This window comes from Hydra vulgaris, chromosome 03 (genome assembly GCF_038396675.1).
Source record: "Hydra vulgaris chromosome 03, alternate assembly HydraT2T_AEP".
Classification (NCBI taxonomy): Eukaryota; Metazoa; Cnidaria; class Hydrozoa; order Anthoathecata; family Hydridae; genus Hydra; species Hydra vulgaris.
Window position 1 is genome coordinate 32751259 of NC_088922.1, and position 13742 is coordinate 32765000.

The following is a 13742-nucleotide window of genomic DNA, read 5'->3' on the forward strand; positions in this document are numbered from 1 at the left end:
TCTTTATCTTTTCTCCACTTGCTTTTCTTTTACACTTAGTTCTTCCCATTCTATCAAAATCGTATTTAAAAATGCTTAAGCTAAATACAAATTAAATGAGGTTAGTAAATATTATTTCACAATGATGAAATTTGAAAAGAATATAACACAAGTCTTAAACAAAAAACTTTAAGAACAAACACAGCTCTAATTTGAAATCTCAGCATGCACCAGACTGGATATTGCAAACTGCGTACACTCGTACTGTAAACTGCGTACACTTGAACTATAAACTGTGTACACTTGTATGTGTTGTGTATACAGTAAAACCTGAATGCCTACTCCAATAGGCACAAGAAAATATTAAATGTAATGATTACAAGCTTTCTTACTAGGAGTAATAAGCATATTGTAACAACAATTGGAATGTTATAAATATATATTAAATTTTCAAAATTTTCAATTTTTACATCTATCACTTTTACAAGTGTAAAATTAAAAATTCTTATATTTTTAGAATCAGGACATCAAGTAGAATGGGAAAAAACACTAAGTAAAATTTTTTCTAAATTTTGGGACACCCTATTCTCCAATGACCGCATGCATTTTGAGAACAGGCTTTTTCAAATTTAGAAAAGCCTAGTGACTAATTAAAACTGTTTTAAAACTGAAAGTGAAACGACATTGAATGTTGACAATTGAATCTAGCAATTATATTAAGATAAAACTGTATAACTGTTATTAATTGACTAATAATTTTATATAAATAACTGTATAAATTAACTGTATAATTTTGATGATTTTATATATCAGGTTGTTACAGGAAGTGTGTATGGTCGGATGTCTATCCAGACATAAAATATTTTCACAACTTGAACATGGGTGTCAGTCAGAACTGACTCAAACTTAACCAAAGAAAAAACTAAAAAAAAAGAAAAAATATTAAATTAAAAAGAAAAAATTTTATCAAAAGAGAAAATAAAAAAATAAAAAGTCAACTAAAAGAATAAAAATAATTTTAAAGCTTTAAAAAAAAAACTTAAGAAAAGGTCAAAGTTCTAAAGTTATGTATTCTAAACATAATTATAAATGCTATTTATAGACTTATATATATATAGATTTATATATATATAAGTCTATAAATAGACTTATATAAAGTACTCTTTGATAATTTAAATAAAATTTTATTATAAACAAACATTAGAAGTAATTTGTCATTATTTAAAAGGGTTTGGCATAATATATAAAAACATTTAATTAAAAGTTATATTGAAATATTGAAGTTATTTATCATAAAAAATACACACTTTTTAAATAAAAAATAAGTTATTTTTAATATTCGTTGATAATTTAAACAAAAACATTTCAATAAAACAACAAACATTGATCAAAGTAATTTTTTACTTTATTTAAAAGAGTTTCGCACAATATATAATTGTTACAAAAAGTCAAAGTTTCAAAGTTATTTGTTCCAAACATAAAATATAAACGTTCAAAATAATTTTCTCCTAGACTTTGAGTTTTATTTTAGTTATGCATTATTTTTATTATTTTAGAATTTTAGTTTATTAAGTTTGTTTTATTTTTATTTTCACTCAATTGTTATTTTTGTTATTATATTTTTTTCCAAGAATTTTTGAAAGGCTTAATATTTTAAAGCATGCAAACAGCCATGGTGAAGTTGTCTTAAAATGTTTTATGAAAATATTTTATGCTTGGACAGGCAAGGCGTCCGACTACATTAATATATATATTTATATATTTATATATATTTTAAATGACAACATCTTGTATGACAGTTGAATTAATTTAATATTTGAACGTGAATATTCAATGAATACCAATTCTCTCAATACTATTTTTTTTTATTAAATCTAAGAAATTTTTGCTTGATTTTAGATACTAGCATCTTTAATTACAAACTATTAAACTATTAATTATATTTAATTACAAACAAACGGTAACTTCACTTTTTAATGGCTTCTTTAAAGTTCCTTTTAATTGGGCTTCTTTAATGTTACATAAGGCGTCCAGATTTGCGTTTTTATATATTGACCATCATCTAAATTCATACCTCCATTCTTAATCCGGCATTTGTTCAACTGAATTTCAATTGATTTTGAAACTTTCCTATCTAATTTTTTTTGTTCTATATTTAATGTTTTTACTTGATCCCATTTTATATTGTATGGACATTTAAATTTATGATGCCCAGTTGCAGATTGTTCCCATCTTCTTCAAATACATTTTTTGGTGTTGTTTTGTTCTCATTGCTATTTTTGTTTTTGTTTTGCCGATGTATTTTTGTTTACACTTGCATTCTATTGGGCATACTTAAAGATTGTCTTGTAACCTGCTTTCCTTAAGATTTTTCGAAGTTTTGGTGACAATATTGGGATCCACGGTAGTGATATAGTTGGCATTCTTGCTTCATTATTAGATAAGATTATTTCATTAATTGAGAGTTGTTTTTGTATAACAATATTTGCAAGGTTTTGTAATTTTTACTTTTTTATCCATTTTCAGTAAACACATCTATTAGGAAATCAATTTCTTCTTTTTTCAGAGCAAATTGATAAACCTCTTTGAATAAATCCTTTAAATATTCCTTCTGAGATTTTTGGATCATGGTTTGATTTGGGCTTAACCTGATTGTTATTGCTTCTTTTTTTTTATGTATGTTAAAATCATAATTACCTTTTTGATTGTTGGTTATTTGGATATCTAAAAAATTTAATCTTTTGTTTTCATCTTCCAATTCAATTTTATATTTAATGGCATGATGTTGACTGTTTAATATTTGTTAAAAGTGGATGGCTATCTTTATTTGTAAATCTTGCATGGCTATCATCTACATACCTTAAAAACAACTTTATTTCTAGCGGTGGATTAGAATGAATCGTTATGTCAATTGCTTTATTTTTGAAAAATTGCAGAAAACCTTCAGCAAGTATTACCATGAGTCCTGTAGATTCAAGTCCTATTGGACCTGAATCTACAAGCTCATGAATTTCTTCATTCCATAAAAAATAACAGTGTGTTATAATTTGAGTGATGGATATAAATTGACTATGTCGTAAGACACCTGTATTTCATTGTTTGATATATTCCAAAGTTTAGCTGTTTTTTACAAAAGTTGACAAATTTTTTTAAATAGGAAGAAACACAAAACAAAATAATATTTATAAAACAATCAATCATTTAAAAAAAAAGCTTTCTAGATATATACTAAAATAGAGTTGGTCAAATGCAATTTTTTTCTTTAACAATTTTTCTAGAAAATGTTTCTCTAATGTATTTATAATACAAAACATTAAAGTGTAACTAACATAACTGTTTATAAAAAGAATTATCATAGTCATTTGAGCTTTTTTATCTAAATATCAAAAAGCCCACAAAAATGCTGATTGTCTGGGCGAGCACAACAAATTTCGTGGGCTTGCGTCACCCACGAAATTTGTTTTAGATAGGCATTTCACTGCTCGTTTACTCCTGCTGAGGCCTATATATAGATCTATATATATATATATATATATAGATATACATATATATATATATTATATATATATATATATATATATCAACATCTATAGCATATTTTTGTAACAAATTGATACCATATTTTTGTTACATTAATTAAATATAAATTTTCAGAAAAAGAAGAAAAAAATGAAGGGTAATAAAAGAAAAGATTGCTGCCCATGCCAAACTTTTAGTTGATGTAGCAGCACTCCACTGCGAGTTAAGCTATTTGTCAGTCCATGTATGTACTGAAGACCTTGGCTGCAGGCTATTTCAGTATTATGTCAGACTGTTCACCAAAACCAGAAGTATAAGATATATATATATATTAAACATTCAAAAATAATTTCATATTTTTTCACTTTTTTTCATTAATTGGCTTTTTATTCTTAATTAAATCTTTTTTTATGAAACAGTTTCTTAATAATTGTATTTTAGCAATCCAGTATTTTAACTTTTTGAAAAAAAACTTTTTAAGTAATGAAAGGGAAAATAGTATTTATGCACTCTTCCAAAATCTATACAAACCTTCCTCTTTTTAAGTAATATCATATAAATTGAGTAATTTTTATACGATCAAGTTATTTAAAAGACTGGCTTTTACAACACTGTTGTTTTAACAAAAGTTAAAATGATTGTTATTATTTGGCAGAGAACTTTTTCATTAAATAGAATAAAAACAAGAACTAAAATAAATGCTTTTTAAGCATTTATTTTAGTTCTAGTTTTGTTTTTGTTTTAAACTTTTTTAAGTATAAAATGATATTTCAAACACGTAAATAAATGCAACTATTGTTTTATTAAATGTACTGTGTATTTAATTTATATGTATACATAATACAGGTACAGTCTATATTAAAAAGTTTATTATTTTTATTTTTTGTAACTAATAATAATAATTATTATTATTATTAGTTACAAAAAATAAAAATACTAATACTGTTACCAAAAAAGTATGAAAATTTTTTTCTATTAGTATTATTATTGTTACTATGATATATGTTATAGTTTATAGAAATGTGTGTATTAGTTAAATATCTTTGCACAAATTGTGAATATGTTTATACAAAATGAAAATTATTGATATGTTTATGCAAGTTTGTTTAATTAAATATTTTTATAAAAATTTGTTTATTTGTTAAATATTTTTATAGCACTACAAGCACATTGTGCACAGTGTGGAAAAGTTTCTACAAAAGGTATAATTGAAATTGTTTCATATTTCTGTTGAATAAAAGTAATAAAATGCTGTTAATTCCTCCCCCCCCCCCTCCCTCCACTTCCACAAAAAAGGTATAGAAAAGTTTCTGCAGAAGGTATAATTAAAATTGTTATTCATGTATATTGTTTCATATATTTTTATGTATGTATTTATGTTTGTATGTATGTATGTATGTACATATATACATACATACATAATACGCCAGTTTACGCTATATAACAATACCTGAATACATGTGCAGGCCTTGTTTTAAAGCGTAAACTGGCGTGCCAATTTCGTATGCGTATGCCATTTAACGTAAGCAGTAAGCCATTTCACATAAGCCATTTTTAATCATTTTTTAATATTTAAACAAGTCTAAAGAAATCAATTAAGTGGTAAGATAAAAGAAGTAATTAATGTTATATAAACCACTTATGAAGTTTGAATGATGATTATGTAAAAAAGTTTGCATGACAATTTTATTTGATATTTACGCTATTCACAAATGTAATAACTTATAAATAAATTATTATCTTAAAAATAGTACATGTTAAATTTTATTTTATTAATATAAAATAGCAAAAGTGGCACTAATGTGCCACTTTTGATATTTTAAATTTTGTTTGTTTGTTCCTTTTGTTATAATGAGTGATTTTATCAAAAAAATGAAAAAACATTTAATTACTTAAACTTTAAACGACATCTTATAATGAGTTGATTTTTTTATAATAAAAAAAAAACAACAATTTCTTTTATGGATATAACTCTATTATTAATTTTTTTGCTTGAATTTACGCTAGAAACAATATAACTCTTGCAATGTCTTTGTTTATATTTATAAGTTTTATTTTGCATAAAATAATAGTTAAGAAAAATAATATTTTATAATAGTTGCATCAATTTTATATAATTAACAGATTGTGCGATATCAAAAAAGTGAAAACAGAAATTTCCTTTTAATAAAGAAAGAATTTTGATTAAAAAAGTTATTTAAATTATAAAAATATTTAAATTGCATTTTAAAAATGCAACTTAATAGACTGGAATGTTTTTTTGTCTTTTTGATGAAAAAAAAAACATTCTTAATGTTTTATTTTTATTTTTTCATGTTTACATCCATTGACTGACAAATAGGTAGAACATGCAAGGAGTGCTGGTACATCGACTGAGGGTTTTAGTTTGGGGTAAATCTATCAATTAAAAATTTTTTTTCAAAGTTTCTAAACTATATATATATATATATATATATATATATATATATATATATATATATATATATATATATATATATATATATATATATATATATATATATATATATATATATATAATATGCAAAATCCAGATCAACTTTTAGCGATTGCGACAAAAAAAAAATCCAAAAGTGTCAACATAAATAAATATAAAAAGTATATAAATATTTATAATTTATTTACTGTAATTATTAGTTTTTTCAAGTTAGATAAGTTATATTTAAAAAAAGTTCATCCTTTTTTTTTTTTCCAACTAATTTTTTCTAAAATTTATAGCAAGCAAGTTAAGCAATTAATTCATTCAAAAGTATTCAAATGTTTGTTGTTTTTTATTCACGGTTTTTTATTCGTTTTTTTTGTTAAAGTTTTTTTTGTTAAAGCAATTAAAAATAAGAAACACTACAGTGTTTACGTAAGTGTTGCGCAAGTAAATGAGTCTTAATATGCCTAACAGAACAGTTATGGAAACATGGGGGTTTAAATCCTACATCATTCAATCAAATGATTTAAGAGAAGTTATTTAAATTTGGTGTAAAACTTGCAGAGAGTATTTAAAGCTTTTGAAAAATTGTTACAAAAATAAATGTGTTAAATAAGCAACAAACAAAAATGATTAGTTTAAGAATAAAAAGAATCCAACCTGATGTCACCTAAGTACAGCACTCTTGTGCCGAGCTAAAATCCTTTGGATTTCGCAGACTGTTTACGCACACTTTAAAACATTTAACAACATTTTTATTTATTAAATTGTTTTATTTTATATATCAGTTTATTTAATGTTTTTGAGTCTTTTCCATTCATGTTTCAAAACACTTCTTTTGTAAGGAGCTGTTTATAATAACAATTTATTTCGAAAGGAGACTTTTGAAATTGTGAAAACAATTCATTTCTAAAGTCTTCTTTTGAAAGTTTGGCAAGTTTCTTTTTGCAAGTCATTTTTGCAGAAATTAATTTTATTCATTTTTTGTAAATAGCTTTATGTAAGTTGAATTTTCACATATGTAACTTTTTGGCAACTTGATAAAAGGTAAATGAAAATACAAAGTTTTTGCGAAGTCTTGCCATTCAACAAACAACCCTAAATTAAACTATATTTTTTCTTGTTTATAGTAGTATAAAAGAACATAATTAATGAGTTCCAATTCAATTTTGTGTTGCAAAAGCAGCTGTAATTTACCTGTGAAATAAATAAAATGTAATCCTTTTTTTTTTAAATAAATAGATTTTTCAAAGTTAAGTTAGTTTAATACATGCTTAGTTATAGCAATGGTGTGCTATAAATTTTAAATTAGTTTAAAATGTAAAACACATAAAAATATTGTTGTAGAGTTCATTTTTGTTTTTTAGCCAAGAAGTTTATTGTTATTACATTAGGGTTATTAATACTTATTTGACACTATTATCTATCTAACAAAAACTTTTCCCAAAAAAATTAAAATTTTAGGATCATAGAGTGTTTAAAATTAAAGAATATATTTTCTAATAACAATCATTTTTGCATGAGCTATTTAACTTATGTTTGTGCTCTTATTTTTGCACATGCAGAAGCAAAAATAAGCCTTCCTGTATATAATTTTTGGTAAGATATCGCCAATGACATTTTGTGCTAAGGTAATTCAGCTGTGCCAAGTAACCCTAACCAAAAATTTAATGGGGTTCAAATCTGAAATTTTTTTGTTCCAAAGTCTTATAGGACTTTTTGACAAGGAAATTCAGCAATTTTTTTTTTTTTTTTCAATATTAATGAGAATTTTATGCTCAATTTTTTTTATATAAAAAGTTTTACTCTTAATTATTTTTATGTAAAAATTTAGCTCTCAATTTTTTTTCAGTGTCGACCAGAATATAAAATAGCAGCACTTTATGTTCTTGATTCAATAATTCGGCAGTCACGACATCAGGTATATTTTTTTATTAGGTGTTTATTTTAAAGAAATACTTGTTTAAAGATCAGTATTTTGGTACAGTTCTAATTATTTTGTTTAGTTTGGTCCTGACAAAGACTTATTCGGTCCACGATTTCAAAAAAACCTCAAATTTTTGTTCCAGAACATTTTTCAATGCCCTCAGGATGACAAGGTTTTACTTTAGTTTTTTTCAATGCCCTCAGGTGGACAAGGTTTTACTTTTTGATATGTATGCATGCATAAATGTAAATGTATAAATTATTTTAATGATGACTAGTTTTTGATTTTAAAATAATTAAAATCACTTAATATGGAAAATAATTAAAATCACTTAATATAGAAGCCTTACATCCCCTGAATCAGTATGATATGACAAAAAAAGAAGAAAGAGTTCCTTACAAAATAGAGAATAGTTAATAAAATAATGTTTTTAATTGCATTTGAAAAAAATAACTTTGAATCTTTTGAAATGTTTAAAGTTACTTTAATGTAAAGTAACAAACTGCTTCTACTGATTGTTTAATAAATAAACAAATTTTATTTAAATTAACAATGAATATTATATATTTTTTTAAGTTGTGTAAGTATTTATTTTTTCCAACAAAATTCCAAAAAATAAAAACTACTTAATGAATATTGAGGTCTTTTCAAAATAGTATTATTTAATCATGCTCTGATTAGTAAATCAAGTTATATTTATATTAATCATGTCACTTGAGTGTTTCACCTGTGATTTAATGATTTCAGCGACTCAAGTAATTATAAGTATTTAACGTAAAAAATTTAAAAATTATTGTTCAAATAGTTTCGAACTTCTACATATCTAACCTAAATAAAAGCAATTTAAATGAAAAATAGTGTCACGGTTTAAGTTTTTGAAGGGCATTTATTACAGCGAAAAAAGGTTGTTTTTTTTCCCTCACTTTTTCTGAAATACGAGTTTGAGTTAAACATTTTGACAATTAAAGCAGAATATATTAGTACATTATCAATCTAAATTTACTCTTGAAGATTTATAATATGAAAGTACTTTTTTTTGTATCATATTCTTTGTATTTGTTTGATTATTTTGTTTATTACTGTTTTTAGCCAAAAGTTGTCAGAGTGTTGAATCTTTGGCAAAAAAATACTATATACTCTCCTGAAGTTATATCGCCACTTATTGATATGGCTTCTACCCCATCAAAGGTGTTAGCTGCTGCAGTTCAGAGGCATAAAAGTGCAAAAGCTGCTCATAATCAATCCCTTAACAATGAAAACTTTGATGACCCTTTTGAAGATGATGATAATGGTGAATGCAAAGGTGGTGTCCAGATGTCTCAAGAAGATGAAATAAAAGTTCTTAAGGTAACACTATTTCAATATTTAAAGTTTTTCATGAATTATGAATTAAATTATGTTAAATTTTAGAATTTTTAAATGATTATTTCTTAAATTTCTAGTTGCAACTTTGTAACTACAAATGATTTTTTATTTTAAAAAAATTAGCGAGTATCAATTAAAAAAAATTACATTAATTTATTTACTTTATTTATTAAAAGTTTATTATTTTATTAATGATTTTGTTGTGAAAGCAAAGATTATTTTTCCAAACATCATTTATTAAAATTATATCGATGTATATATTGTTTATTAAAAAATGATCACTGCGATTTAAATTGTGTTATAAAAAAAAGTTCAATTTACATTTTGCGCAAATTTTTAATGCAGTGGTTTATTTAAATTTTAATTTTGAGTAAAAAAAAATTGTTTAGAAAGGAAAACCGAAAAAACAATTGCGATAAAAATTAGTTTATTTTTTTTAAGAACAAATTAAATTTCAATATTGAATAATATTTAGTAATATTTTTAAATAAATTTGAAAGTTAAGTTAAACCCAAGCATTAACTTTAATTTTAATAAACTTAAATATATTTTTTAAATCAAAATTAACTTATATATTTTTAAAATCTAAATTAAGTTATAAATATTTTTTATCAGAATAAAATTACATATTTTTATTAAATTAATACATATATTTTTTATAAGAATTAAATTGTTTTTTTGATCTTTGCTTCAAGCTTAAAGTATTAGCATTAATCAAGTGAAAAAATTCAATCATTACAATAAAATAAAAATAAATTTTTAATTTTGTTTGAGTTTTTTTTTCATTAGTAAATAGCGCTTATATCTAACATAATTGTCATTCTAACTTTTGTAACAAATATTTTTACATAAAAGTCATTCAAAGGTTAATGTGACTTTTTTTAAAATTAGTTACTTTTTTTATCTTATTGCTTATAGAATAATTAAAAAATTAAAAAATGATAAAGAGTTGCTTAACCAAAATCGCTTACTGCTTACATAAAATTGTGTACATATAATTACACTCTAAAATGTAATAATGTAATAATGCTTTAAAACAAGCCCTGAAATGATATATTAGGTATTGTTTTGATTTTGGTTTTGCAACAGTTTCAATTGCTTTAATGATTTATTATTGTTAATCAAACAAAAAAGTTTTAAATATGCATCTAAATGCATTTATACATATTTCTAAATATGTTTTGCTTTAATCCAAACCCTCAGCTAAACTAGCAGCACTCCATTGTATGTTCTCTCTAAATAGTCAATCAATGTATGTATTGAAGCTCTCTACTGAAGCTCCCTATATATATATATATATATATATATATATATATATATATATATATATATATATATATATATATATATATATATATATATATATATATATATATAGATATATATATAGATATATATACATATATATACATATATATGCATATATATATACATATATATACATATATATATATATATATATGTATATGTATATATGTATATATATATATATATATATATATATATATATATATATATATATATATATATATATATATATATATATATATATATAAATGCCTCATTTAACACGTGTACATAAATAAGCATATCATTTGATAAATGATGGTAATCCAATTTTTATATTTTTACATTTGTCTTCATGAACAAACAATGAATTTTTCATAAAGTAAAATGTGTTTGTTAATTGGCAAGAAATATTTGATTGCTTACTTTTTATAATAAAATGAGATTTTAGTTAATTTATGCAACTTTATGTAAGTTTATGTTTATTAACAAATTGTAATTTTTTGTATCAAATTGCTTACCTTTTTTGTCAAATAAAATTATATTTTGTTATTATATTATATTTTGTTATTATGTTTCATTAAAAAAAAAAACAATTTAAAAAATTTTAATAACTAAATTTTCATTCTACAAAAAAAGTAAGTGTTTTTTTTTTTGTAAAAAACCAAAATAGTTTTTAAAAGAATTTTTTTTAAATTTGAATGGAATTCCATTTAATTGAGCATGCAAATAAAATTTTCATTTAAACTATTTTGTGGGGTTTTAATTCAAATAGATATTGCATATTTTAACTTTGTGTTATGTAGATAGTTATTGTAGATAGTGTTATGTATGTAGGTATTATGTAAGTATCTTATAAACAAGTTTCACTTTAATGGGATCATTAAATTAGTATAATTTTTTATTTTACACCTATTTTTATAGTCTATTTTACATATATTATAAAAAAAAGATTTTGGTATATAAATATAAAAATAGTTAAAATAGATGTTGTGGAAAAGTGGAACTTACCGGAAATTGGAGTTAAAGCAGATGAAAACGGAAATGTTTATGCAATATTTTGCAAAATATGCAAAGAATAATACTTTGACAATGATAACAGAAAAGCAACACTAATAAAATGTTGTATCTAATAAAAATAATGCCACAGATCATATAGCAAATGCTAAATATCACCTCGAAGCTGTCTGTATTTTAAAAGAACGAGCAAATCAAAAATTAACCAAAGCTATGGATATGATTTGATGTACTTTTGTTGCAAGAGCCAGTTGACACAGATGCTAAAGGCCTTCACAATGTAATAAAAAAAGAATTTCACTGTGCTCAGTTTTCTTTTCAGAGAAATCGCTAATTATTTGCCATCATTGCAGATGGGGCCGCTGTCAATAAAAGCTTTGTAAAATTGAAGACACAAGAAGTTAGTCAACATTTATTATTTACTAGGTGTTTGTCGCACATTAGAAATTGCTTTGAAAGAAGCGTTTAGTGGCGTGAAACTTGAAAAAGATGCACACAATCAGTGTCAGAATATATACTGTTTAAAAAAGCCACTTTGAAATGGAGACTGTTTAAATGTTACGCAGACTTAACTGAATGCAAATCATTTAGATACAAACGCCCAGATGGAACAAGATGGATTAGTCATCAGGTAATAGCTATTGACACTCATTTATGGAACCTGTTTTATTAATATTTGCTAACAAACAAGTAAAAAATATATACAATGCAACTATAAAGAAAGATCAATCAAGAATTAAAGTCCTTCGAAAGGATGCATCAGAAATGAAATTACTAGTTTATCAAGCCTTATGACAGGATATCTTGAGTTATACCATTCCGTTATCTCTTATATTTGAGAAAACGTCTTAGGTAGTACCAATAGCACTTACAGCTGTTGAGACGTGCCTGAGATGTGTTCTAGAAATGTGATTTAGTTCAAGAAAATGGCGTTTTAGCATTCAAACGAGGAGATCTCTTTCCTACACTAAATAACAAAATCCTTCCTTATCATAAATTTTCTGAAAGAAAAAAAACGTTGCATTTCCAAACAAAAAAATGCTTCGAAACAAAAATTTTAAAGATAAAGATGTTAGTAATAAACTGACAACCTTTCACAGATATGCAATGCACGGAAGTAGTTTGGAATTGTGTTTAAATGTCCTGACCACCTTTTCTCAGATATTTAAAAAAATAAATTTATGCTTGAAACAGCGTCTCAGGTGAGTTTCTTTATAATAAAATGTATTCGGCAACGTGATGCTTCTTGATAACAGATCTTATAGTTGCAGAACTTGTGCAGATTTAATATCTGCCGCTATGATATTAGTACAATGGTTCAAGTCACTGTTAGATGATAACAACTTCAAAGAAGATCGACTAGGTATGAATTTTGATTCAGGTTCTTTGATTCAGATTTGAATTATATGAATTTGTTCTGATCTTTTTTATTTATTGCTTTTCATTTTAATTGCATGATTGCCGAGTATTTTTACTATTTTTTTATTTAGCCTCGGAAATTGAAACTGCCCATTTGCATATATGTCCCTGGTAGTACTGCGCTCAACTTATTTCTCTGCGCAGCGGCCTTGTTCGTCAAGGTTTTTGTTTTGGAGTTATAGAGTTGAGAGAGAGTTGTAACCACAACTAAAAGTAGCCGCCTCAACAGTATAGGCTTTTGTGGCCTTGGGGAGGTGAATTGAAGTTTTTTTTTTAAAGAAAAAATGTTGTTTTCTAAACTTATGCACACCCAACAAGTGTTGGGTATGCGTGTTCCAACCAGTGGAAAAGCTAAATATAAAGAATTTTCTGCATATCATAGAGATATGCATTGTAATACTTATTTTAAATGCGGAGGTTAATTTTAGTCTTACGTATTACTTTTAGCAAGTAAACTAATACATGCAAAGAATTACATTAAAACTTATATATTGTTTATAGGCTAAACGTGTTTTTTCTTCATTTGCTGAAATTTTAAGTAAAGTCATAAAATTTATGCTATCGAAGCATTGCTGCAATTAAGAAATTATGATAAGGCGCTCTCAAATAAAGAATATGAACACACAATGGAGTCATTTTTGGCAGAACACCCTGATGGCGAATAAAGAACAAGAAAATGTTGTCAGCAGATATGCTTCTAATGACAATGTTAAGAAAAGGAGAAATGCAAGGAAAGGGTTACCTTTAAACCTTGAGTCTTTTTTATTCAAAAACATATCATAACAAATC

The 13742-nt window shown here is 24.4% G+C and overlaps 1 protein-coding gene across 1 annotated transcript in view; it reads left to right on the top strand.

Moving 5' to 3' along the window:
• Positions 1 to 13742, top strand: part of LOC100197273 (SR-related and CTD-associated factor 4) — a 65287-nt gene that overhangs the window by 19949 nt on the left and 31596 nt on the right. The window contains exons 3-6 of the mRNA XM_065792952.1: positions 4656 to 4700; positions 7791 to 7859; positions 7945 to 8037; positions 8955 to 9212. Of these exons, the coding sequence (XP_065649024.1) occupies positions 4656 to 4700; positions 7791 to 7859; positions 7945 to 8037; positions 8955 to 9212 (465 nt within the window). The remainder of the gene's footprint in view (positions 1 to 4655; positions 4701 to 7790; positions 7860 to 7944; positions 8038 to 8954; positions 9213 to 13742) is intronic.